Raw genomic sequence first — 27,337 nt, forward strand, 5'->3', positions numbered from 1 at the left:
TTGAGGGTATTAAAATGAGTTTTTCAACAGTCGTCACGCGACCTGAGCAGAACCTATATAAACGAGGCTGACGTCACCTGACGTTAATTTGGAGGCTCCAACTGCTAACGTCCGTTCGTTAATTATAAAAAAAAAAAAAAAAAACTGCGAAAAAAATTGCGCGAAGTGGCTAATGTTTCCCTCCTCGGGCTTTTTTGCCGGTATAAACTGCCCCTTCTCACAACATGGGCGTTGTGAGCGGCCTCACTGTTTATACAAACATCCTGCAAAGCAGGCGCGGGACTGGTTTGCTGTCTCATTTGAATCATCCAAAGTGGACTTCACAGGTGAGTGCTTCAACTATGCCAACTGACTTCGAACACTTGTGCATTAGCTTGCTGTTTTACCTGTTAAAAGGGTTTAATTGTTTAAGAAAACCCCCATAAACCCTGGGAATTATAAGAAGCTTTTAAATCGATTAAGAGGGTTTTTAAAGTTACAGGTGTAACATAAAAATTAAGCACATTATTGTAACTGCAGGTAAGGACAAGTGTTTTCTTAAAAAAAACTACCTTCTACCTTGTTTTCCTGAGTTCTACTTTCTCATTAAAGGGGCACGATAGGATCTTCACACATCATATAGCACAAAAACTGCTTAAAAACTAAACTGCAAATGATCAAGCTGCCACTTACATTTAAGTAAATACTTATCCTATTTCATGTTCACGTTGAACAGAAGGACAGAGGCCTTATACGGGCTGTGGAGATGACTGCCTTCATGAGCTGGAGCGGATCAACAAGGAGATTGAATCTGTAAGGCATGAGGTGGAGCAAGAGCGGAGGCGACTGTCACGCTACCAGACTGTACAGGCAGACCGCATAAACAACACGCCTGCTTCCAAGCGTGAGTCTGGGAGTAAAACTGTAGACAGAAAAGCTTATGGGCCATCGTCTCGCACAGATTTTACTAAAGCACACCAGCGAGGAAAGAAGTATGTGGTTGACAACTCAAAACCGAGGACTGATTTGGAGTATGACCCACTATCCAACTTCTCTGCAGACTTGCTCTCTCTCAGCTCATTGACAAAGGAGCAGAAGTTGAAAAGTAGACAAGTAAAAGACAAAAGTCCAGAAAGCACTGCCCCATGTATTGATAAAGAACCATTTGCGTATCAGGCACCGCTTTCCCGATCACCATCTCCGGAGCCACTTGATGTCTCTTCTGAAGGTGAAGACCTAATTATTGATGTTCCTCCTTCTCCTGAGAAAACGGGTCAGAGAACTGCTAAGTCTGTAGCAGGTAAATCCTCTCAGGTGACAGCAGTGGAGGTAAAGGGGGGGAAAAAAGAGCCTAATTTACCTAATTCTCCATCACCACACAATAAAATCACTCTGTCTTCATCAGATTCAAATAAAATTCATCATTATTCTGTTGAAAACAGTCAAGACTTACTGACTATAAGTCCTGCCAAAGAGTCTGAAGATCTAAAAAATGGTGCCAATGTAGTGGACTTAACAGATAGTCCAGACGACCTTGCAAATGAATGTCAAAAAATTACTAAAGCAGTATTGGAGAAGATCCCCAAACAACAAGATCACAACCTGAACAATCCTCAGTGTGAGCTGCCCAGTATCTTTGAGAAAATGAATCCGCAGAAGACGCCCATGAATTTACTTTTTTGTAAATCTCCAGCTGCTAACTCATCACGCAGGCAAGTGCCTCAGGACAGAGTTCAAAGTCACAGGTGTTCTGAGAAAAGTACACCCTCAGCGGTGATGGGAAACCAGAAAAAGTCAAGCAAAATGTCAGGACAGACACAGGGAATAGCTGCTGACGGTGATAAGTTGCCTCTAGAGCAAGCAGAACAAGGGTCAGAGAACAGTGAGTTTGAGGGTCGGCATGTTTTGTCAACCTATGTCAGCTCACAATTCGGAGCCGAACCGTGTTCTGAGCAGAATTTGGTGATGGTAAATGATGAAGAGGTCATACTAATCAACTCCAGCTCTGATGAGGAGGAGGAAGGGCCCAACCATTCAGCAGTGGAGCTCTCAGACAGCGACCCAATGGAGGAATGCTACAGGATCTTCATGGAGGCAAACAATGAGGGAAAAGGAACTGAAGAGACTCCTAGTGCATGTGTAAGTAGCCTGTAGAAACTGCAAATTCATTATGAAGAAATTCTTTTGAGAATGTAAAGATTTTTTTCTCTCCCCTTGTATTTCTTAGTTAGGGGCTGTGGATGCAGAGAAGATGGAGGTAAATGTCACATCCAAGGGATTACCAGGAAGGAAAAGAGTGGCTCATGAAGCCAAACAAACAGAGGTACGTACAGTCCAGTCTCATAGCAAAATGTGTGTTTAGACAGGAGATGTCCTTTTTTTAAAATTTTTATAATTTGTTTTAAACTAATGCAATCCAAAACAGTTTTTATTGCCTAAACAGTATTTTAATACCCACGCTACAAGAGTTTTTAATAATGATAAAGAATTTTAATTGAATAATGTATTAAAAATAATATGACAGAAATGTGAAAAAATCACCATGCTTGGCAGATGAAAGGTCACCCTCAGGAAGATTAAAAAGTAGCGTTGGACATTTATGTCCGTAATGACTCACTAGAAGTCGTGGCCTTTTTTAAGATCTGCTGTGACATGATGTAATTTGACTAATCTTTACCCAGGATTGCATAATCAAAATTAAGCATGTGTTTTGAATGACCTCCTCTGTGCAGCAGCCAGTAGCTAAGAGCAGGCCTCAGCCGCAGGTTTTGGTTCCACTCTGTGAGCCAGTAACTTCAGGATTTGGCTCTAGATCCTCTGTCAGTTCCAAAACCCAGCAGGTTCAGCAGAGAGCTTCCACTCTGACTGCCTCAGTTAAAGGTGGGCAGGCTTTTGTTTCCTCCACCTCTCAGAAGAAACCAGAGACCCAGTTTTCACCTTCTGTTTTAACTCAAAACCCTGAAACCCTGCAGCCCGCTCCTGTGCGCAATGGTAAGTATCGGTTGGCGGTAGTAGTGATGATTGTTTAGTTCTTAGACACATTAAAAAAATTAAAAATGCAAGAGCATGATAATGTGTAAATGAAATTGGATTAGATTCAGATCACTGTCATTGAGATAGTATAACTCAAAAAATGAAATGCAGTTTGGCATCTAATCTGAAGTGCAACCAATGTATGTACATATGTATATACAATAATATATACAAAAACCATTCCAATAAACGAAAGCACTTCATTTAAATTGTATTTTTGTGTTTGATATAGAAAGTTTTATCACTAAAGCATACCTGTATTGCTCTATGTAGCTCTAGCAGCATTTCCAAAATTTCTGTGCAAGTTTGCATCTTGTGTATTTTTTCTTTTTTAATTGGCACAGTACAAGTAAACCATGTCTAGTATGAGTATGCTCTTAGTAGCTTTTCCTCAGTACACATTTTTTCTGTTCTACAGCTTTTGTGAACTATATACCTTTGGGACCAGCTGTTATTGAAGTGGGCAACAACTTGCATTTGATCCTTCCAGACGGTGCCTTCCCTGTGCCCATTTCTTCCAATTCCAATCCAGTTACTCCAGTTTTAACTCCAATAAATCAGGTTCACACAAGGGCCCTTGCTATCAAACAAACATACCATCCACATGCAGTTACTCCTATGCATCCTATGCAGCGATGCCGCCTGACAGCACCAATGCTCATTCCTGCTGTTGCACGCAGACCTTTACTAAACTCTACTTTTACATCTGCATCTTTACGTTCAAGTTCAACTATTTCTACTGTTCCTCAAAGTTCTGGTCAAGCTTCTGCAAAGGTAAGAACTTCAACTAAACCTGGATCGTCAGTACTAGTTAAATGCTTAACCCGCTTGATAAATATTAAGTGGTTCTGTCCCCACAGCCGTTGCCTGCTAAACGAAAACTGAAGCAGCAGTGTGAGGCTGCCAAAGACAAAGTGCCCCATGATGTCAGACAGCGGTATGTCAACATGTTCACAGAGGAGTTCCTCAAAACGACACCCAATGTTAATGATGCCTTTGAAAAGGTAAACATATGCCACCATCTCCTCATGAACAAACCCTAGTGTGGAAAGAGAAACATGTATGTATTTATTTTTTCTCTGATCTTTCTGTTGATAGGCTCTTGCTGAAGAGAAGACGGTGTACAATCGGAGTGCGAACAAGCTCAAATATATGAGTGTTGCAGTGAATGCACTCAAGAGGCTGAAGAGTCAAAGCACTGTTGCTACTAAAGGTGAGCACTTCATGGAAAAAGCTGTAGGAAATGTTCTGTTTGAAAAATATCCCCAGAATCTCTGTAGATGTTGGGGATACAATACAGTCACTGTACAATTATTGTACTCTTTGTCCACTGAATTACATAAAATAGTCAAAATGTTCAACTCTTTGATAATTCATTCAGTGTTACAGACTTTTTCAAATAATTTATTTGAATTCTAGGGCTTTAAATGAGGAAATTTCCTGTTGCTTTCTAACTGTACTTGTTTGGAGCAGATAGACTGACGTCTCCCCACCCACAATACTAGCAAGAAAAATTATACTACACTCCTGAAATCTGAGATACCTGAAACATTTAACGGGTGGCCTCGGAATAAGGACATGTACTACCAAAAAAAACCCCCAAATGGATACAGTACCTCAAACAGGGTCTTTCAGAAACCAATTACCTGTCTGATTAGAAAGTTAAAAGGGATTAATGGGCTACTAGATAAACCACATTATAATTGGTATGAATATCTCGTAATTGTGATTTTGTTTTGTTTTTGATATATCTTGAGGAGTGGTGTTTTTTTTTTGTTTTTGTTTTTTTTTGTTTTTTTGTTACTTAAAAAAAAAAAAGATGATAATAAACAGATGTTTTGATATGGTATATAACAGACATTTAAAATTTGTTTTGCAGATGAAAGCAAAGTCTACAGTCAAAAACTGAAAGGGAACATACCTCTTAACTCAACAAAGTTTAAAGGAAACTGTGAGCATTGGTTTCCTAAGTACGAATATAGCCTTCATAATTAAATATTTGGACAGTTTATGAGTGTTTTTATTATTCCAGCAGATGACATGGCATTGTATGAGAGTCTGAAGGATTATATTTTGACTGATGAAAAGCTAATTGAGAGCAACTATCCCGTTCAACACCCAGAGAAACGTGGTTCTGCTGTTGTTTTTGCTGACAGGAAAGTTAATGCAGATGGTAAGTGGAAAGATCCAACCATGCTCCCTGGTATTCCTATATCATTTCACTAGAGGGCGTGGTTAACTAAAGTATTTGGACTCCGGGTTGGTTCTCTCTGTTAAGTGTTGTATTTGATTTGTTAAAAGCACTGAAGAGGATCTGCTGTCGCTGTGGTGCTACATACTCTGTGAGTCAAAGTGGCAAACACGTTCGCAAGGAGGAATGCAACTACCATTATGGGAAAGGAGTTGAGAATAGAGGTTAGAAACCATTACCAGGTTATCCACCTTTTCTTTTTCTTGAGTTTCTTGACTATTTTATAAAATATTTTGACTGGTGTCTTTTCATAATCTAAGGCTACGTTCACACTGTAGGTCTTGATGCTCAATTCCGATGATTTTTTTTTTTGATCAAATCCGATTATTTTTTTATTTATTTTTTTCGTCTGGTTGTTCACACTACAAATAAAATGTGACAGCAAACACGCTCTAGTGTGAAACGTTCACGGCTCTCAAAGCGGCCAGGAAGCGCTCACGATGTCTTCTCAGGCGCTTCTCCGACGCTGATAATTGCCGTCTGTCTTGTGTCAGTGACGTAAAAGACTGATTTAATGCGACATGACCATTCAAACAGCAGTCGCTTTCCAAAACATCAGATATGTATCGGATTCAGTACCACATACGAAAGTGACCTAGATCGGATTTGAAAATATCGGATTTGTGCTGTTCAAACTGTCATACCATGACTGGATATGGGTCGCATAGGGTCAGAAAAGTCAGATTTGATGTGCTTTCGCCTGCAGTGTGAACGTAGCCCAAATGTCAAATCTATGTGCCATATAAACATGCTTGGAAGTGCACACTAGTGCATCCTAGTAGACCAACTTACTGATGAGCACCAAACTGATACTGGTTCAAAGGCCTCCTTTTGCAAGCAGCTGCCTCAAAGCAACCTGAAGACTTGAGGGCTGTGTGGTAACAGTTTTGAAGCATTGGTACATTTTTTTTTTTTTTTTTTTTTTTTTTCCCCCCAGTGCCTGGTGGAGTAGAAACTCGCTACAGCTGCTGTCAGGGAGTCATGGGAGCCCCTGGATGTCAAGTGTTTAAGGTGTTAAAAAAAAAAAAAAAAAAGTCCTCTGAATTAAAGGAATTCCTGTAAAATATTTCATATGTACCAATTTGTGTTTTTATTTGTCAACCAGTTACATGTCCATGATGCCCTCAGCCTGGATGGGTTTGTGTCTACCGTCCCCCGGGGTCCCTCAGACAGGAGCTGTCCTGGTGTCTATTCCTTGGATTGTGAAATGGTGATGTTGGATTTTGGGCATTTACACGTGACTTTATTAAAATGTGCAGTTAAATAGATACTTTTATAAGCTACACTAACAGAATAAACTTATTGATTTGCAGTAGGACTGCTGTATGGCACTTCACCTCACCTCATTATATACTCTACCTTTAACTCTTGTGCCCATGGGCTTTATGTCAGAACTTGTTGGTGTGGAAAAAGATTTCTGAAGTTTGATTTTTGTTTTTAATCAGTTTGCAATGAAAACATATGTTTGCCTTTGCAGTGTTACACCATTCATGGTTTGGAGTTATCCAGAGTGACAGTGGTCAACTCGAGTCTGGAAGTTGTATACGACACCTTTGTTAAACCTGAAAATGAGGTCATTGACTATAACACCAGGTAATGTGATAATATACCCCTCATCCATTCTGTGCACTACATAAACTATACCAACTTGCTCTGCTATTATAGAAGTGTGGCAGCAGTCTGAAAATTGTTCTGTATAATGAAAATTTAGTCAACGCTAAGTTCAAGGTTTAGCCATTATTTCAAAGATGGTAAAGTTTTTACTTTATAACACACATGATGAGGATGATGGAATGAAGCTAACCACACCAGTGTAGCTCTGCTTAGGGCCCGTGTGACACCTTACTTGTCCAGATTTTCAGGTGTTAGTGAGGAGGATATGAAGGATCACCATGCTTCTCTAAGAGATGTCCAGGAGACCTTGTTGAGCTTCATAAATGCTGACACCATTCTGATTGGACACTGCCTGGAAACAGACCTCTGTTTACTCAAGGTGACTTCTTGACTTCCCTTTTCAAACATATTCTTGTTTGTTTTTATTTTTTATGTGCACAGCTTATTCCACATTTTACAGTTGCAGTCCTTAATAGACTTAAATGTGCAAATGATTCACATAAAACCATCTGGATGTCTTTTTTTTTTTTGATCCAGAACCATGGAAGATGTTTGTAAAACAAAGTACAACACATCTGATTGGTTGTGAACATGCCATTTGAGACCTTTTTGTTTGTTGTTACCCTGTTCTTTAAAATTTTGTTTTCGATTTATCATATACTCAAAGTATTCAACAGGATCCACCTAGGCATTTTGCAGCTTATACAAATTCACAGCAATTTGAGAGAATCTCAATCAGACCCCTATGAGCAGCACTTGGGGACTGCAAGGACTACCTTTGTCTCTTTAGATTAATCAATGAAAGATTTTTAGAACACTTATTGAATGGACAACTCTGTAATTAATTTGATTAGGCATTTTTACCCCCCAGGCTTTTATAAAAAAAAAAAAAAAGATGGGGTATTTTGACACCCTGCTGGACGGGCGGCATGGACATAGTTTGTGAATTGGGTAATTCGAGATTTAGGCGATGTAGGAGTTTGAAATTGATATCCTAGGTGCAGCTATTAAAAATCTGATGTTTGAATGTTTGAACCCCAGTGACCTTAACGTCAGATTTTCTGAAAATCTTGTAAATGCTATAAATCAAGAAAGTCACTTAGGATTTTCAAATACATGCATAGGTGCATTTGTTAAAAATATTTTAAGACTTTGAAACCCCGTGGCCACAACATTAAGGTCAGAGGTCAGCTATTATGAAAATCACCTAGGATTTTCAAGTTTTTAGAAAAATGTCACCTTTACAACCTTCCGAGCTATTTGATTGGATGAGATACTATATACTACCGGGTGTTCTTAAAAAAACTGTTTTACAACACCCTAATTTTTTTCAGGTTTTTAAAAAAAAAAAAACTTTTTTATTGAAAATCATGCAGTTTAATATCTCATTGCACTCTGAAATAAAAGGATGGTACAAATAAACAATTGGAGTCAAAAAAAGAATAAATTATTAGACCCAAATGTTTTCTAAACTTTTGACTCATCAAAGTAGCCACGTTTGGGAGATATAGCAGCTGAACACACCCGTTGCATTCTTTCTACAGTACAAATCAAATATTCTTCAGAATGTTCTTCCTATATTTGTTGCACAAGTTCCCATAAATATGTGGAACTTGTAGTTTGCTTTGCTTTGACTCTTTTGCCCAGTTCATCCCAAACCAGCTTGATGGGGTTTAAGTCTGGAGGCTGTGCTGGCCACTCCATGTTTCCGAGCTTACCATCTTGTTTCTTTTTTCCTGAGGTAGTTCTGGCATAGCTTGGACCTATGTTTTGGGTCATTATCTTGCTGTAGGATGAACCCCTGACCAACTAGGTGCATACCAGAGGGTACTGCATGGTGCTGCAGAATGTTGTGGTAGCCGTTTTGGTAAAAATTCCTGCATGATGAACCCAATTTCAAATCAGTTTTCATCAATCCATTATACTTTCTTCCAGTCTTCAGTAGTCCAATGGTGGTGGCCCAGGCAAGCCTCTTTACTAAGATTTCAGAATAAGACAATGGCTTTCTTGCTGCAACTCGTCCTGTCAAACGTGCAGCTCGAAGTCTTCTCTTCACATTTGCAACTGAGACTTACAGCTTAATAGTGGTCGTAGTAAGTGTTTGAACACATGTCTAGTATGAGCCTATCAGCTGTTAACTCTCAGAAACCTGTCCTCTGATTCAGTTGTGGCTTTGGGTCTGCTAGACCTCTTTCTGTCAGTTTGCTCCAGTTTCTGAGTGCCTTTTGATGGTAAAGGAAACTGTACTCACTGACATCTTGACTTTCTTTGCAACTTCTCTGTAGGAAAGACCTGCACTTTGAAGTGTTATGATGGTCTGTCCCACTTCCATTGTTAATTGCCTTTTTCTCACCAATTTTTTAGAAACTCAGTACTTTCTGCAGCACGAAACTGTTCAGGTGATGCTCACGAGGGTGTGGTATCACAGTGTGTTCCAACAGTGACAGACAGGGTAGTTGTAATTCAGAAAAGTTGGAACACCTGTAGCTTTCAAGGCTTGATCAACCTCCACTGCTCTAGAACAGCTTTAACTTGTTAACCCATTTTGTGTTCCCTGAAAAAGGCCTTTTTGTATAATTCTGAAATGGACGTTATTTATTTTATTATTATTATTATTATTATTATTATTATTATTATTATTATTATTATTATTATTATAGCTTTTTTTTTCTTCTGGCAGTTCAACAGTTACCTTTGTACCATTTCAAGCTATTCATTAGATTTGAACAACATAAATTGCAATAAATAACAGAAAAATTGGGGTATTCTAAAACTTTTGAACGGTAATGTATTTTAAACACATAATTGACAGAGACCAACAGATATTGAAACTACATCATGGTCTGGTTGTCTTGTATACCCTGAATTTAATTTTTTGCATGACATTTGGACAAAAGGGTCCAAATGTCATAATACAGTAATCTCACTTTATTTCGCTCCGATGTCCTCCTAAAGGATTTTATTTTGACCATCTTAATTGCACTACAGTGGTCCCTCATTTATCGCCGTAGTTAGATTCTAAAAATAACCCGCGATACATGAAATCCGGGAAGTAGCCAACTTTATTTTTTACAATTATAGATGTTTTAAGGCTGTAAAACCCTTCACTACACACTTTATACACTTTTCTCAGACAGGCACGAACATTTTCACTTTTATTTCTTGTTTAAACACTCTCAAACTTAAAACCTTCGTAGACAAATATATCCAGTGTTATAGAATGAAACGCATCTGCAGGTGCCTCTGACGGCGCAAAATGTTTCGTTGACAATGTTGTTTGTTTGGGAGAAAACCTACAAACGTACAGTACAGCACTTCACACACTGCTAGAGATCGAAGATTTATGTAAATTTGACAAGCTGAACACATTCTCTACTGGACAGGAGACATGGCACAAGATTGATTGACAATGGTCTACAGCCAATCAGGATGCAGAAGACAATGCGCTAATTAAAAAAAAAAAAAGAAAAAAGAAAAAGAAAAAAAAAAGCCTGCAACATTGCACAGAAAAAAATCTGCGAAACAGCGAGGCCGCGAAAGGTGAACCGCATTATAGCGAAGGACCACTGTATTTGTAATTACCCAAACAAAACTTTTATCTAAAGCTTTCACCACTAGGTGGCAGCACATTACTGGAAAGTCTTAATATAATATTGCTACCAACCCCTCTCTTGGCGTAGAAAGAGAGTCACCATTTGCCCTGACTTAAGCAAATCACATACAGCAATTGTTTTTGTATGAAGTTTCCCACAAAAAGCTACCTTAGCAAACAAATATCAACTGGTAGGAACAGGTAGCAGTCTAAAAAAATCTTATTATTCAAGGATCATTGATTCATTTTAATCTTGAAGAGCTGTGTGCAGTGATGGAAAGCTGCTCCAATGTTATTTTCTTCTGAACTGAGCATGGTGTCGTTCTGGGAGAATCTAGTGGTGACGACGGGGCCACCACTGGGACAGCAAACAGTCCCATCAAAGGGACTGTTTGCTGCAAGATTCACTGGTTGCTTCTCCATATTCTGTAGCTATAGTTTATGTTGAAAGTAAAACAGTAATTTATCAAGTTCTAACCAATAAGAAAAGCTTGAGATATCTTCCTGTTTACTGCAGCTGCTCCACGGGATGGTGGTGGATACATCAGTAGTCTTTCCCCACCGTCTGGGCCCCCCTCACAAACTGACCCTGAACAAGCTCACAGCTGAATACCTCAGAAGGATCATTCAAGAGAGTGGTGGGTTACCACCATGCAAATGGTTTATCTGTTATTATAATATCATTACATTCCAAATAAAGATGACTTATTAATATGACTTATAACATTGAATGCCACAGACTCGTGCAGCAGATATCAGATTTATTTCTGAAGATGTTGATTTCAATTGCATTGAATTTTTAAAAAATGATTTTATTTTTTTTCCCCCTTAGTTTGTGGTCATGACACTGCAGAAGATGCTACTGCCTGTATGGAGCTGATGCTGTGGAAAGTGAAAGAAGATGGAAAATTGAAAAAATGATGAAAATAAAATTATTCCTGTACAATTCATATGGGGGGAGGGGGAACAAATACTAGCTGTGATTCAAATATATTTGTGTAAACCTCTTTCAGGACAGTTTGGTTTTTGTTAATGTGATTTATGTTAATGAGTTCTGTATGTAAAAGTTCAATTTGGAGCCCATCTTCCATATTTGTATAAATGTTGACCACATGTAGTGCCAAGAGGACCTAAAGTGGTGACTTTTCATGAGTATTACTCAAGTAAAGGCATAGAATGAATTTTGTGTGTTTTCTTCTCGGGGAGGGGGAAGCAAAATTCAACAACCAATCAGCATTCGGTTTTTAAAGTGAGATTAATTTCAGGTACACTTCTGCAAACTGGTACACCTGTCTTCAGTTAAAGTAATTAGTGGTAATACATAAAGAATAAAATGATGGGAAACTCAACATACATGAAAGAAAGTCTCATGCTGGTAACAAATATTGCCCCGGCCCAACACTCACAGCACCTGTTCCAGATGTTATTCAGCTTTCCTTTTTGCCTTTCCTTTCCTGACACAGCACCTGTGCAGGCAGAAACTGCAGGTCTTGATGAAGATGAATATGATGAGTAGAACCATAGTGAGGATGAAGCCCAGGACATCCAGGCTGTGATACTGGTACCAGGTGAGCTCATGGGCCTGGACCCTCAAGTGCTTGGCCCCTTTGTTTCTCAGTGTGAACTCGATCCAGAATACTGCCTCTTCCAGAGCACTCATGGGTCTGTCGTGGTGGATGCTGGACAGCCGCATAGCATTTTCTTTGTACCTGTGAATGTGTTTATAAATGATGTTTACACAGGTCATTAAAGTTCGGCTCAACAGGGCTTTCTTGTGTTAGCTGACTCCAAGGAAAAATGGTTAAAGGTAGATGCTTCACGTTTCATACTCTGAGCCTGCTCCATTTTTTCCTTTTTAAGCCTGTTTTCAGTGCCTAATTCAAAGTGCACATAGTTCAGAGAACTCACGATTTATCATTGATGACTGTGTTGATTACGTCTCTAAGGTCCTCAGCTGTGATGAAGTTCAAATTGAGAATAACTGCAGCTCCTTTTTCCTTCATATGGACCATGTTGTCTGGCTGGTCACCAAATATGGGTATGCCCACCATGGGAACCCCGTGGTAGATGGCTTCATAAATCCCATTTGTGCCTCCGTGAGTGATGAAAGCTCTAGTTTTAGGGTGACCTAACAAATAACCGTGTAATACTGAAAGTTAGTTTTCACATGTGAAAAACAAGAATTTCAGTAACCCGGAATAAGTGCTTTGAGCCAAGATTGATTTGCACATTCTAATACTTATGTGCATTCAACTAATCTTTAGTGCAACATCTTGGGGGGAAAAAGAACTAACCAGAGTAGTTTGCACAAGGAGCCATATATGTAATCAAGATCACATCTGTTAGGAAAGTATAATTTATCAATTTTCCTTGTGTCAATAAACAGAATGCTCACAACCTGCATTTAACGTTGAATGCACGTTTAATGTATGTTATTGCACTTTTAAGAAAGTCTGTGGTTGGTAGCAGGTTTACATACCCAGGAGGTCATTCTGAGGGATCCAGTCATATATTCTAGTGTTGGCGCTCAAGGTTTCTGGTTTTTCTCCTCTGTACCTCCACAGCACCTATAAAAGGTAACATATTTCTTAGCTTACATGTTTTTTTTTCTGTGGTAGTATACTTACAGCCCAACTTTAAGTAATCTATCACAAAGTATTATGGAAAAACTAGAGAATACATTTCCTAAAGAAAATGCAGTGTGAATGCTGATAGTTTAATGTTTTGAGCTGAAATGTAATGATTACTGAATGTTAAGTTAAAAATGTTGAATGAGCTGAAGAAGAGAATTTTTCACCTGAAAATAAAAGTGCAAAACTGTTTGTGTGTGTGTTTGTCAGTGTATGTCTCTGTGTGTGTGTGTGCCAGAGTAAAAATAGAGATAAATGAGGTTAGATGAGTTTAAGTGTGGGAGAATCCACTACAGACAGGTAAATAGTTTCATATCTGATCATCCAGTCAGAAAAGATGATTCTAAACTCGATCAACTGACTCCAACTGCCCAGATTTGAACCACCTGTCTGCTGAAGAGAAATCCTCCAATGAACAACAAGCTTGAATTTAACAGGCCAATCAGCATGCTCTATCCAGTTGGCCTGCACTAACTACTGGAATACTATTACTCTATAGCAAAACCCAGTCAAATCTCCCTCTCTGCACCTGTTGAAAAACTGCTTCTAAATCCAAAACCGTAACTCCTGTCAAAATACCCTTTGAACCGTGAGGATGTGTTCTACACGTGTGTTTTTATGTTCCTGGTGTCAAAAATGGGTTCACAGGAACAATTTAAAAAGTGGGGTCATTCCTGCTGTTGATACAAATTTCTGACTGACTGACTGATTTCTCACTTTGGACAGAAAAGCCCACAAAAAGTAACTGAAAGTCGCTGCATAAAGGCCTGGCAGAGCATTAAAAAGGAGGTAACCCACTATCTTGTGATGTCCTTGAGTTCAAGACTTCAGGCTGTCATTCCAGCAAAGGGTTTTCAACCAGGTATTAGAAATGAACATTTTAGTTTCATTTTTATTCCATTTAATTTGTCCAATTACTTTTGAGTCCCTGAAATGAAGGGATTGTGTTTTTAAAAAATGCTTTAGTTTCTCACATTTTCATGCAATGTTGTTGCATTAAAGCTGAAAGTCTTCACTACAATGGTATCTTAGTTATTTAATTTAAAATTCATTAAAATTCATTGTGGTAATGTACAAAACCAAAATTAGAAAAAAAAGATGTCTCTGTCCAAATATTTATAGACCTAACTGTATATTGAAGGGTCAGGTTAACTTCTCATTAGAAATCATCAGCTGTTGACAAAGTCTGACTTTTCACTTTAGGAAAAATGAACATAAATATTGTGGAAATAAAATGGAAACTGAGCACTTGCACGGTGAAATGTCCACAGTCTGCAATGTCATTTTAAAAAATTGTAGTTTTGGTAGTTCTGGTTTTCAGAAGTAGAGAACTCTGAAACTGGTTATCTGAAATATGAAAAACTACTCAATGCTTTGCACAAATTGATTACAGCTGAAACAAAGATTATCCTCTGACCTTTTGTGGGATCTGAGCGAGGCCTGAGGCTATCATGTTTGCCTTCTCCTTGGTGATGTTTTTGATCATGGATCCTAAAGTGAAGATCACAATGCCATCATCTCCAGAACTCTGCACAAATTCCTCCAGATCCTGCAACAAGTCAAATATTATCCCACTGCCAGCCAACCAGCTGTTTTTGCATTTTTGTTCAACATTTTGATGGCTTCACTGCTCCTGGCAGGAATATTCTGTGATGTAATGATTAATCAGATGGTAATAGTTGAGTGTCCTTACCTCTGGTAAAGGTTTAGCAGGTCTGCAGTGGATCCCACCAACATATTTGAAGTTGGGGAGGAAAGGACGAGGGAATTCAAAATCCCAGTAGGTTCGAATTAACCAGATGTCTGCTTTACTCATCAACTCACAGGCACTGGTGGGAGTTCCTGTTGCAATGCATGAGTAATGGACATCAACATATCACTAATAGTTTATGCAAGGCATCATATTTTCTTAATCACAAAATTTCAAAACACTGTGCTTGTATTATTAGCAAATTTTAAATAGTTTTATAAATCAGTGCTTCATGCCTCTTTGCTCACCTTTGACATCAGAGTAATATCTGTCTAATACGTTCCAAAAAGTGTGATCAGTCACGATATCGTGGAAAGTGTAGAAGAGAAAGTTCCACACTCTCTCTGAGAAGTCCATCTTATCTGTGAGTTTGCTCATAGCACCGGGAACAAAGGATGGTGGAGCAGGCATCTGACCACAATGCCTCTCCCAGTTATTAGCTAAGAAACAGCGAAAGGACAAGATGAGTGGGATCCCCAAAATATCTGCTACTAAGTCACTGCCAGCTTTGACTGGGTCAGCCAAGAGAAGATCGTAATTTCCCTCTTTCAACTTCTTCATGATGACTTCTGATTTCACCACACCGTCCAAATACTGGATAGAAATCTGAAGGTGTGTGTTCACATATTTAATGATTCTGGTGAAGATCTCCAAGTAGTTCATATAATCAAACTCGTATAAGGCGAATTGGAGGAACTCTTCTAGAAACTCTTCTAAAGCCTCCAACGAGAAAGAGGCATTAAAGGGCTCATAGCGAAAGCGGGCAGGTTCATTGGTGTTCATGTACATTGACGAGCTCGGAATCAGTACAGTCACCTGGTGTCCCCTGTCAACCAGCGTCTCCAGAACAGGCTTCATGTTTATCCAGTGGCTGCCATCGGTGTACCACACCAAAATATTTCCTCCATCTGCACTCCATGTCGCACAAAGTACCAGCAGGATGCAGGCAGAGAGACGCAGCTCCATGGTGTCTGAATGTCAGCAGGAAAACTACCTGTGGTCTGATTCTTTGGTGAAAGTACATCAGGAAAGATAATTATTAACTCAATAAATCTGAACTCTGACTCATATCTGTCTGTGCTATCACAATGGGTTAAAAGGTAGTGATAGTAAAGTTGACTGTACTGAAGAAACAAGACTGATTTCTAACCTGTGCCAGTACCCTAGGGTGGCTGCGGATGACCCAGGTCTTTCTCTGTCTGCCTCTGGTTCCAGGAGGCATTATTAATTAAGTATAATATTAAGTATATCTTGTGACACATGCACAACACAGCAGGATTGTTGATGTGTGTAGGACTGCTGTATGACACTTCAGCTCACCTCATTATATACTCTACCTTTAACTCTTGTGCCCATGGGCTTTATGTCAGAACTTGTTGGTGTGGAAAAAGATTTCTGAAGTTTGATTTTTGTTTTTAATCAGTTTGCAATGAAAACATATGTTTGCCTTTGCAGTGTTACACCATTCATGGTTTGGAGTTATCCAGAGTGACGGTCAACTCGAGTCAGCTAATTCTATACGACACCTTGGATTAAACCTGAAAATGAAGTCATTGACTATAACACCAGGTAATGTGATAATATACTCCTCATCTTTCTCTGTGCACTACATAAACTATACCAACACGCTCTGTCATTACAGAAGTGTGGCAGCAGTCTGAAAATTGTTCTGTATAATGAAAATTTAGTCAACATCAAGTGCAAGGTTTAGCCAGTAGTTTAAAGATGGTTAGGTTTTGCTTAATAATGCATATGATGCAGCTCTGCTTAGAGCCCGTGTGACACCTTACTTGGCCAGATTTTCAGGTGTTAGTGAGGAGGATGTGAAGGGTCACCATGGTTCTCTAAGAGTAAATGTTGAATCCAGGAGACCTTGTTGAGCTTCATAAATGCTGACACGATTCTGATTGGACACTGCCTGGAAACAGACCTCTGTTTACTCAAGGTGACTTCTTAACTTCCTTTTTTAAAATGTATTCTTTTTTCTTTTCTCAAGTTTTTCGCAGCTTATTTCACATCTTCCAGTTGCAGTCCTTAATAGACTTTAATGTGCAAATAATTGATACAAAATCATCTGGGTGTCTTTTTAAAACCAGAACCATCAAAGAAGTTTGTAAAACAAAGTACAACACATCTGATTGGTTGTGAACATACCATCTGAGACCTTTTTGTTTGTTGTTACACTTATTTTTTTAAATGTTATGTTTTCTATTTATCATATACTCAAAGTACTCAACAGGATTCGCCTAGAAATATTGCAGCTTATTCAAGTTCAGGGCAACGGGTATTGAATCCCAATAATCAGACCCCTATGAGCAGCACATGGGGACTGCAGGGATTCCCTTTGTCTCTTTAGATTAATCAATGAAAGATTTTTAAAACACTTAGTTACAGAGTTGTTCCTTTCAATAACTTCATAAGGCATTTATACCACCCAGGCTGTTTAAAAAAAAAAAATATTGAGGTATTTTCGACACCCTGCTGGACAGGCAGCGTGGACACCAAGTTTGTGAATGGAGTAACTTAAGATTGAGGCAATGTAGGAGTTTGAAATTGATACCCTAGGTGCAGCTATTAAAAATGTGAATGTTTGAATCCCAATGACTTTGACCTTGAGGTGATAGTCAAATGTCAGATTTTCTAAAAATCTTGTAAATGCAATAATTCAAGAGGGAAGTCACCTAGGATTTTCAAATACATCCATAGGTGTATCTATTAAAAATGTTGGACGAAATTGAATCCCAGTGCCGTCAGCATTAAGGTCAGAGGTCAGCTGTTGTTAAAATAAATAAATTTTAGCTATACAAACTTCTGAGGCATTTGATTTGATGAGATACTATACACTACCGGGTCTTCTTAAAAACTACCAGTTTTAGAAACCCCAGTTTTTCCAGTTTTTTAATGAAAATTATGCAGTTTAATGTCTCATTGCACTCTGAAATAAAAGGATGGTACAAATAAACAATCGGAGTCAAAAAAAGGAATAAATTATTAGACCCAAATGTTTCTAAACTTTTGACTCATCAAAGTAGCCACGTTTGGGAGATATAGCAGCTGAACACACCTATTGCATTCTTTCTACAGTACAAATCAAATATTCTTCAGAATGTTCTTCCCATATTTGTTGCACAAGTTCCCATAAATGTGTGGAACTTGTAGGTTGCTTTGCTTTCACTCTTCAGGCCAGTTCATTGCAAACCAGCTTGATGGGGTTTAAGTCTGGAGGCTGTGCTGGCCACTCCATGTTTTCAAGCTTACCATCTTGTTTCATTTTTCCTGAGGTAGTTTTGGCATAGCTTGGACCTATGTTTTGGGTCATTATCTTGCTGTAGGATGAACCCCTGACCAACTAGGCGCATACCAGAGGGTACTGCATGGTGCTGCAGAATGTTGTGGTAGCCGTTTTGGTAAAAATTCCTGCATGATGAACCCAATTTCAAATCAATTTCATCAATCCATTATACTTTCTTCCAGTCTTCAGTAGTCCAATGGTGGTGGCCCAGGCAAGCCTCTTTACTAAGATTTCAGAATAAGACAATGGCTTTCTTGCTGCAACTCGTCCTGTCAAACGTGCAGCTCGAAGTCTTCTCTTCACATTTGCAACTGAGACTTACAGCTTAATAGTGGTCGTAGTAAGTGTTTGAACACATGTCTAGTATGAGCCTATCAGCTGTTAACTCTCAGAAACCTGTCTTCTGATTCAGTTGTGGCTTTGGGTCTGCTAGACCTCTTTCTGTCAGTTTGCTCCAGTTTCTGAGTGCCTTTTGATGGTAAAGGAAACTGTACTCACTGACATCTTGACTTTCTTTGCAACTTCTCTGTAGGAAAGACCTGCACTTTGAAGTGTTATGATGGTCTGTCCCACTTCCATTGTTAATTGCCTTTTTCTCACCAATTTTTTAGAAACTCAGTACTTTCTGCAGCACGAAACTGTTCAGGTGATGCTCACGAGGGTGTGGTATCACAGTGTGTTCCAACAGTGACAGACAGGGTAGTTGTAATTCAGAAAAGTTGGAACACCTGTAGCTTTCAAGGCTTGATCAACCTCCACTGCTCTAGAACAGCTTTAACTTGTTAACCCATTTTGTGTTCCCTGAAAAAGGCCTTTTTGTATAATTCTGAAATGGACGTTATTTATTTTATTATTATTATTATTATTATTATTATAGCTTTTTTTTTTCTTCTGGCAGTTCAACAGTTACCTTTGTACCATTTCAAGCTATTCATTAGATTTGAACAACATAAATTGTAATACATAACAGAAAAAATGGGGTATTCTAAAACTTTTGAACGGTAATGTATTTTAAACACATAATTGACAGAGACCAACAGATATTGAAACTACATCATGGTCTGGTTTTCTTGTATACCCTGAATTTAATTTTTTGCATGACATTTGGACAAAAGGGTCCAAATGTCATAATACAGTAATCTCACTTTATTTCGCTCCGATGTCCTCCTAAAGGATTTTATTTTGACCATCTTAATTGCACTACAGTGGTCCCTCATTTATCGCCGTAGTTAGATTCTAAAAATAACCCGCGATACATGAAATCCGGGAAGTAGCCAACTTTATATTTTACAATTATAGATGTTTTAAGGCTGTAAAACCCTTCACTACACACTTTATACACTTTTCTCAGACAGGCACGAACATTTTCACTTTTATTTCTTGTTTAAACACTCTCAAACTTAAAACCTTCGTAGACAAATAAGTCCAGTGTTATAGAATGAAACGCATCTGCAGGTGCCTCTGACGGCGCAAAATGTTTCGTCGACAATGTTGTTTGTTTGGGAGAAAACTTACAAACGTACAGTACAGCACTTCACACACTGCTAGAGATCGAAGATTTATGTAAATTTGACAAGCTGAACACATTCTCTACTGGACAGGAGACATGGCACAAGATTGATTGACAATGGTCTACAGCCAATCAGGATGCAGAAGACAATGCGCTAATTAAAAAAAAAGAAAAAGGAAAAAAAAAGCCTGCAACATTGCACAGAAAAAAATCTGCGAAACAGCGAGGCTGCGAAAGGTGAACCGCATTATAGCGAAGGACCACTGTATTTGTAATTATCCGAACAAAACTTTTATCTAAAGCTTTCACCACTAGGTGGCAGCACATTACTGGAAAGTCTTAATATAATATTGCTACCAACCCCTCTCTTGGCGTAGAAAGAGAGTCACCATTTGCCCTGACTTAAGCAAATCACATACAGCAATTGTTTTTGTATGAAGTTTCCCACAAAAAGCTACCTTAGCAAACAAATATCAACTGGTAGGAACAGGTAGCAGTCTAAAAAAAATCTTATTATTCAAGGATCATTGATTCATTTTAATCTTGAAGAGCTGTGTGCAGTGATGGAAAGCTGCTCCAATGTTATTTTCTTCTGAACTGAGCATGGTGTCGTTCTGGGAGAATCTAGTGGTGACGACGGGGCCACCACTGGGACAGCAAACAGTCCCATTAAAGGGACTGTTTGCTGCAAGATTCACTGGTTGCTTCTCCATATTCTGTAGCTATAGTTCATGTTGAAAGTAAAACAGTAATTTATCAAGTTCTAACCAATAAGAAAAGCTTGAGATATCTTCCTGTTTACTGCAGCTGCTCCACGGGATGGTGGTGGATACATCGGTAGTCTTTCCCCACCGTCTGGGCCCCCTCACAAACTGACCCTGAACAAGCTCACAGCTGAATACCTCAGAAGGATCATTCAAGAGAGTGGTGGGTTACCACCATGCAAATGGTTTATCCGTTATTATAATATCATTACATTCCAAATAAAGATGACTTATTAATATGACTTATAACATTGAATGCCACAGACTCGTGCAGCAGATATCAGATTTATTTCTGAAGATGTTGATTTCAATTGCATTGAATTTTTAAAAAATGATTCCCCCCCCCCTTAGTTTGTGGTCATGACACTGCAGAAGATGCTACTGCCTGTATGGAGCTGATGCTGTGGAAAGTGAAAGAAGATGGAAAATTGAAAAAATGATGAAAATAAAATTATTCCTGTACAATTCATATGGGGGAGGGGGAACAAATACTAGCTGTGATTCAAATGTATTTGTGTAAACCTCTTTCAGGACATGGAGGGCAGTTTGGTTTGTTAATGTGATTTATGTTAATGAGTTCTGTATGTAAAAGTTCAATTTGGAGCCCATCTTCCATATTTGTATAAATGTTGACCACATGTAGTGCCAAGAGGACCTAAAGTGGTGACTTTTCATGAGTATTACTCAAGTAAAGGCATAGAATGAATTTTGTGAGTTTTCTTCTCGGGGGGGGGGGAAGCAAAATTCAACAACCAATCAGCATTCGGTTTTTAAAGTGAGATTAATTTCAGGTACACTTCTGCAAACTGGTACACCTGTCTTCAGTTAAAGTAATTAGTGGTGATACATAAAGAATAAAATGATGGGAAACTCAACATACATGAAAGAAAGTCTCATGTAGGTAACAAATATTGCCCCGGCCCAACATTCACAGCACCTGTTTCAGATGTTATTCAGCTTTCCTTTTTGCCTTTCCTTTCCTGACACAGCACCTGTGCAGGCAGAAACTGCAGGTCTTGATGAAGATGAATATGATGAGTAGAACCATAGTGAGGACGAAGCCCAGGACATCCAGGCTGTGATACTGGTACCAGGTGAGCTCATGGGCCTGGACCCTCAAGTGCTTGGCCCCTTTGTTTCTCAGTGTGAACTCGATCCAGAATACTGCCTCTTCCAGAGCACTCATGGGTCTGTCGTGGTGGATGCTGGACAGCCGCATAGCATTTTCTTTGTACCTGTGAATGCGTTTATAAATGATGTTTACACAGGTCATTAAAGTTCGGCTCAACAGGGCTTTCTTGTGTTAGCTGACTCCAAGGAAAAATGGTTAAAGGTAGATGCTTCACGTTTCATACTCTGAGCCTGCTCCATTTTTTCCTTTTTAAGCCTGTTTTCAGTGCCTAATTCAAAGTGCACATAGTTCAGAGAACTCACGATTTATCATTGATGACTGTGTTGATTACGTCTCTAAGGTCCTCAGCTGTGATGAAGTTCAAATTGAGAATAACTGCAGCTCCTTTTTCCTTCATATGGACCATGTTGTCTGGCTGGTCACCAAACATGGGTATGCCCACCATGGGAACCCCGTGGTAGATGGCTTCATAAATCCCATTTGTGCCTCCGTGAGTGATGAAAGCTCTAGTTTTAGGGTGACCTAACAAATAACCGTGTAATACTGAAAGTTAGTTTTCACATGTGAAAAACAAGAATTTCAGTAACCCGGAATAAGTGCTTTGAGCCAAGATTGATTTGCACGTTCTAATACTTATGTGCATTCAACTAATCTTTAGTGCAACATCTTGGGGAAAAAGAACTAACCAGAGTAGTTTGCACAAGGAGCCATATATGTAATCAAGATCACATCTGTTAGGAAAGTATAATTTATCAATTTTCCTTGTGTCAATAAACAGAATGCTCACAACCTGCATTTAACGTTGAATGCACGTTTAATGTATGTTATTGCACTTTTAAGAAAGTCTGTGGTTGCTACCAAGTTTACATACCCAGGAGGTCATTCTGAGGGATCCAGTCATATATTCTAGTGTTGGCGCTCAAGGTTTCTGGTTTTTCTCCTCTGTACCTCCACAGCACCTATAAAAGGTAACATATTTCTTAGCTTAAATGTTTTCTTTTCTGTGGTAGTATACTTACAGCCCAACTTTAAGTAATCTATCACAAAGTATTATGGAAAAACTAGAGAATACATTTCCTAAAGAAAATGCAGTGTGAATGCTGATAGTTTAATGTTTTGAGCTGAAATGTAATGATTGCTGAATGTTAAGTTAAAAATGTTGAATGAGCTGAAGAAGAGAATTTTTCACCTGAAAATAAAAGTGCAAAACTGTTTGTGTGTGTGTTTGTCAGTGTATGTCTCTGTGTGTGTGTGTGCCAGAGTAAAAATAGAGATAAATGAGGTTAGATGAGTTTAAGTGTGGGAGAATCCACTACAGACAGGTAAATAGTTTCATATCTGATCATCCAGTCAGAAAAGATGATTCTAAACTCGATCAACTGACTCCAACTGCCCAGATTTGAACCACCTGTCTGCTGAAGAGAAATCCTCCAATGAACAACAAGCTTGAATTTAACAGGCCAATCAGCATGCTCTATCCAGTTGGCCTGCACTAACTACTGGAATACTATTACTCTATAGCAAAACCCAGTCAAATCTCCCTCTCTGCACCTGTTGAAAAACTGCTTCTAAATCCAAAACCGTAACTCCTGTCAAAATACCCTTTGAACCGTGAGGATGTGTTCTACACGTGTGTTTTTATGTTCCTGGGGTCCGTTCTTCGTACCTCGCTTACTACATCCAAGATCAAATGACACATCCAAGATCAAATCATCGCGCTAACTTTGAGCTCGCTAATCCGGTTCTCCGAACACACCTGTTGTTGACGATTAGTATAGCTGGATGAAGTAATCTGAGATCACTGGGTGGTTTAAAAGGGGCTACGCATCGATAGTAGAAACATTGATCGGCAACTCTGTGATTGGTCGGCGAAGATGTCGAAGGAGCGCGCTCAGTATTTTACGGCAGCAGAGCAAGAACTCTTGATTGAGGGATATCAGGAGTTTCAGAGTTTAATTAAAACGCAAGGGAACACTGCAAAGGCTGCAAAAGCAAGGAGAGAGGGCTGGCACAAAGTTGCTGACAAATTAAACTCGTAAGTAATTTATTATATTATATTACATTATATCATATTATATTATATTACATTATATCCTCTTTCACATTAGAGCTACAACAGGACCCACTAGAACATGGGAACAAGTAAAAGTGAAATATAAGAATATTCTACAGAATAGTAATATTTATCACTTATATTGCTTTTAGTCTCCTGAAAAGAGACCCTGAAATAATCTGTTTGTTTGTTTATAACAGCAACCAAGAAGAGGGCAGAGCAAATAAAGACAGGTGGTGGTCCTGCACCCCCTCGTCACACCCCGGCAGAGGAGCTGGCCCTAGGGTTGAATGCCACCAGACCCATTGTTGAGGGCATCCCTGGGGGCAGCTCTTCCTTAGACCAGCAGCCGGGGTGCAGTAGCAGCACCTTCATAACTGGTGCTATTTGTACAATGTAAAATATTTGGTTGTTGCCTTAATTAAAATGCTTTTTGTACTGTGACATTTATTGACATTGTGGGGTTTTTTTGTGTAGTTTTACATAACATTCCATCACTTCTACCTGTTCCCATGCAAGGGGTGAGTGAAGCATGCACAGTAAGTTGGGAGATATATACACACACACACACATATACATACATATACATATATATGTATATATACATGTATATATATATGTGTGTATATACACACACACACATATACACCCAGCACGCCCCTGCGGGCGGTTTATCCTTCAAGCTCGGGTCCTCTACCAGAGGCCTGGGAGCTTGAGGGTCCTGCGCAGTATCTTAGCTGTTCCCAGGACTGCGCTCTTCTGGACAGAGATCTCCGATGTTGTTCCCGGGATCTGCTGGAGCCACTCGCCTAGCTTGGGAGTCACCGCACCTAGTGCTCCGATTACCACGGGGACCACCGTTACCTTCACCCTCCACATCCTCTCGAGCTCTTCTCTGAGCCCTTGGTATTTCTCCAGCTTCTCGTGTTCCTTCTTCCTGATATTGCTGTCATTCGGAACCGCTACATCGATCACTACAGCCGTCTTCTTCTGTTTGTCTACCACCACTATGTCCGGTTGGTTAGCCACCACCATTTTGTCCGTCTGCATCTGGAAGTCCCACAGGATCTTAGCTCGGTCATTCTCCATCACCCTTGGGGGCATCTCCCATTTTGACCTTGGGACTTCCAGGTTATACTCGGCACAGATGTTCCTGTACACTATGCCGGCCACTTGGTTATGGCGCTCCATGTATGCCTTGCCTGCTAGCATCTTGCACCCTGCTGTTATGTGCTGGATTGTCTCAGGGGCATCTTTACACAGCCTGCACCTGGGGTCTTGCCTGGTGTGATAGACCCCAGCCTCTATGGATCTTGTACTCAGAGCTTGTTCTTGTGCTGCCATGATTAGTGCCTCTGTGCTGTCTTTCAGTCCAGCTTTGTCCAGCCACTGGTAGGATTTCTGTATATCAGCCACCTCCTCTATCTGCCGGTGGTACATACCGTGCAGGGGCCTGTCCTTCCATGATGGTTCCTCGCCTTCCTCCTCTTTCTTGGGTTTCTGCTGCCTGAGGTATTCACTGAGCACACTGTCAGTTGGGGCCATCTTCGTGATGTATTCGTGGATGTTTCTTGTCTCATCCTGGACTGTGGTGCTGACACTCACCAGTCCCCGGCCCCCTTCCTTCCGCTTAGCGTATAACCTCAGGGTGCTAGACTTGGGGTGAAACCCTCCATGCATATATATATATATATATATATATATATATATATATATATATATATATATATATATATATACACACACATAAACCCAAAGAAAGAAACAAAAAAAGCAACATTTTACAACTTCAACCTAAAGCGCTCTATCTATGCAAGATAGCACGGGGTGCTGTGTAGGAGTAAGCAGCTGGATAGCGTAGTGGTTAAACTACACGCCTTTGGAGCAGAAGATCGCAAGTTCGATTCCTGCCTGGGGCGTCTGTATCCAGTAAGGGTCCTAAGGCTAGACCCCCTATGCTAAAAGTGAGCCTACCGCAGACATGAGCGAGACAGATAAATATGAAGGCATGCCGGCTCGGACGTCGCCCGGATCAACAAGGTCCGCGTCAGGTGTTGAGGAACCAGGGCACCCTGACGACAAGTGGGCTACTGGAACAAGAAGGCATCGGTGGGCAAGAGACGAAAACAGGGCGTTGTTGGAATGCTACTACGCAAGTAACCCTGGCGGAAGGGGTTACATGAATAGGATGAGGGACCTATGGATTCTTCGATACCCAACATCCACAATGACGGCGAAACAACTAGTAGCTCAGTGTTCCAACATTCGAAAGAAGGGACTGCTCTCACAGCTAGAGATTGACGAGGTACAACATAAATGCTACGGCAAGGAGGAGGCAGGACGCCAGGTCAGGGGGGAGATATCATCACCCCCACCCGAGATTGGGTACATAGCCCCAAGTGCGATAGGAGAAGGATCGTTGAGTGCGAGAGGAACTGACCTGAAAGATAAGATCATGGCCAAGCTTGAAACCTGGACCCCCCCTAGCCGGTTACCAAGATTACGTGAAGTACCCTCAGAAGGTCTGCTAGATGATGTTAATGCAGCACTACGGATGTTACCGACACTAACAAGCTGATCTACACTACGGCAGCAGTGAGTTGAACAGCCACAAGGGGCAGTACCCTAGAGGCTAGAGGGCAAGATCAAAGTAGCACGAAGAGAGGTTAGCCAACTAACGGAGTTGCAGAAAGGCGCGACAAAGAAGGTGCATAAGAAATACAGCAAGCTGTCCATACCTGAGGCCTTGGAAACTGCCAAGCAAAGACTCACAGCCTTGGCCAGCCGCTTGAGGAGGTACACCAGAGAGATAGAAGGCAGGAGAATAAACCAGCTGTTCTCCACAGAACCAGCAAAGGTGTACTCTCAGTGGCAAGGGAACAATAACAGAACAGCACCACCAAGGCTGGAGACGGAGCAATACTGGAAGAGCATATGGGAGAAGGACGCAACCCACTAGTGGATCTGAGGGCAGACCATAGCGACCTCCCTGAACAGGGTCCAGTAACCATCACAGTGGCAGACATCCAAGAAAGGGTCTCCAGTATGAAGAGTTGGACAGCACCAGGGCCCGACATGGTTCACGCCTACTGGCTGAAGAAGCTGACTGCACTCCACGAGCGTCTGGCAGCACAAATTAGTTAACGAGAGACACCCGGAATGGCTAACCGAAGGTTGGACGGTCCTGATCCCCAAGGACCCCAAGAAGGGACCGGTCCCATCCAACTACCGACCAATAACCTGCCTCAGTACTACATGGAAGCTCCTGTCAGGCATCATATCGGCTAAGATGAACAGGCACATGGGTCAATACATGAGCGGGGCACAGAAAGGGATTGGCAAGAATACCAGAGGCGCAAAACACCAGCTACTGGTAGACAGAACAGTCAGCCGAGACTGCAAGACCAGACTGACCAACCTGTGCACAGCCTGGATTGATTACAAGAAGGCCTATGACTCAATGCCCCACAGCTGGATACTGGAATGCCTAGAATTGTACAAGATCAACAGGACCCTAAGAGCCTTCATCAGGAACTCAATGGGAATGTGGCACACAACACTAAAGGCCAACTCCAAGCCCATAGCACAAGTCACCATCAAGTGCGGGATCTACCAAGGAGATGCTCTGTCCCCACTGCTGTTCTGCATAGGCCTGAACCCCCTCAGTGAGATCATCAACAAGACTGGCTACGGATACCGACTACGGAACGGAGCGGTTGTCAGCCACCTCCTGTACA

The 27,337-nt window shown here is 40.3% G+C and overlaps 2 protein-coding genes and 1 pseudogene across 7 annotated transcripts; 1 reads left to right on the forward strand and 2 right to left on the reverse strand.

The window, feature by feature from the left end:
- The first annotated feature begins 76 nt into the window (after nucleotides 1-76).
- On the forward strand, nucleotides 77-21,042 carry LOC100705890 (RNA exonuclease 1 homolog). 5 transcript variants are annotated; one of them, XR_002064017.2, is made up of 16 exons: nucleotides 77-326; nucleotides 716-2,118; nucleotides 2,207-2,302; nucleotides 2,712-2,970; nucleotides 3,431-3,786; nucleotides 3,873-4,016; nucleotides 4,111-4,225; nucleotides 4,892-4,963; nucleotides 5,045-5,185; nucleotides 5,314-5,427; nucleotides 6,201-6,274; nucleotides 6,369-6,473; nucleotides 6,741-6,856; nucleotides 7,118-7,256; nucleotides 20,459-20,578; nucleotides 20,767-21,042. XR_002064017.2 is itself a non-coding variant. In XM_013277610.3 (16 exons), the coding sequence occupies exons 1-16, from the start codon at nucleotides 173-175 to the stop codon at nucleotides 11,388-11,390; spliced, it is 3,498 nt and encodes a 1,165-aa protein (XP_013133064.1). In that variant the 5' UTR covers nucleotides 77-172; the 3' UTR covers nucleotides 11,391-11,458. The 5 variants fall into 5 exon arrangements, 4 of the variants coding, with proteins under 4 accessions (XP_013133064.1, XP_005459818.1, XP_005459819.1 ...); XM_013277610.3 differs by lacking the exons at nucleotides 20,459-20,578; nucleotides 20,767-21,042 and adding exons at nucleotides 10,987-11,107; nucleotides 11,302-11,458; XM_005459761.4 differs by lacking the exons at nucleotides 20,459-20,578; nucleotides 20,767-21,042 and adding exons at nucleotides 10,987-11,107; nucleotides 11,302-11,458 and having other exon boundaries at nucleotides 5,048-5,185.
- Nucleotides 11,184-15,858, reverse strand: LOC109204527 (UDP-glucuronosyltransferase 2A2). Of its 2 annotated transcripts, XM_019365542.2 has the most exons (7): nucleotides 15,098-15,858; nucleotides 14,793-14,941; nucleotides 14,517-14,648; nucleotides 12,949-13,036; nucleotides 12,378-12,597; nucleotides 11,881-12,178; nucleotides 11,184-11,351 (listed from the first exon to the last, which is right to left on the reverse strand). In XM_019365542.2, exons 1-6 carry the CDS (start codon nucleotides 15,813-15,815, stop codon nucleotides 11,893-11,895), a joined length of 1,593 nt encoding a protein of 530 aa, XP_019221087.1. In that variant the 5' UTR covers nucleotides 15,816-15,858; the 3' UTR covers nucleotides 11,184-11,351; nucleotides 11,881-11,892. The 2 variants fall into 2 exon arrangements, with proteins under 2 accessions (XP_019221087.1, XP_025752735.1); XM_025896950.1 differs by having other exon boundaries at nucleotides 11,214-12,178.
- Nucleotides 20,758-27,337, reverse strand: part of LOC109204528 (UDP-glucuronosyltransferase 2A2-like) — a 29,395-nt pseudogene continuing 22,815 nt past the window's right edge.

Source organism: Oreochromis niloticus, linkage group LG12 (genome assembly GCF_001858045.2).
Source record: "Oreochromis niloticus isolate F11D_XX linkage group LG12, O_niloticus_UMD_NMBU, whole genome shotgun sequence".
Classification (NCBI taxonomy): domain Eukaryota; kingdom Metazoa; phylum Chordata; class Actinopteri; order Cichliformes; family Cichlidae; genus Oreochromis; species Oreochromis niloticus.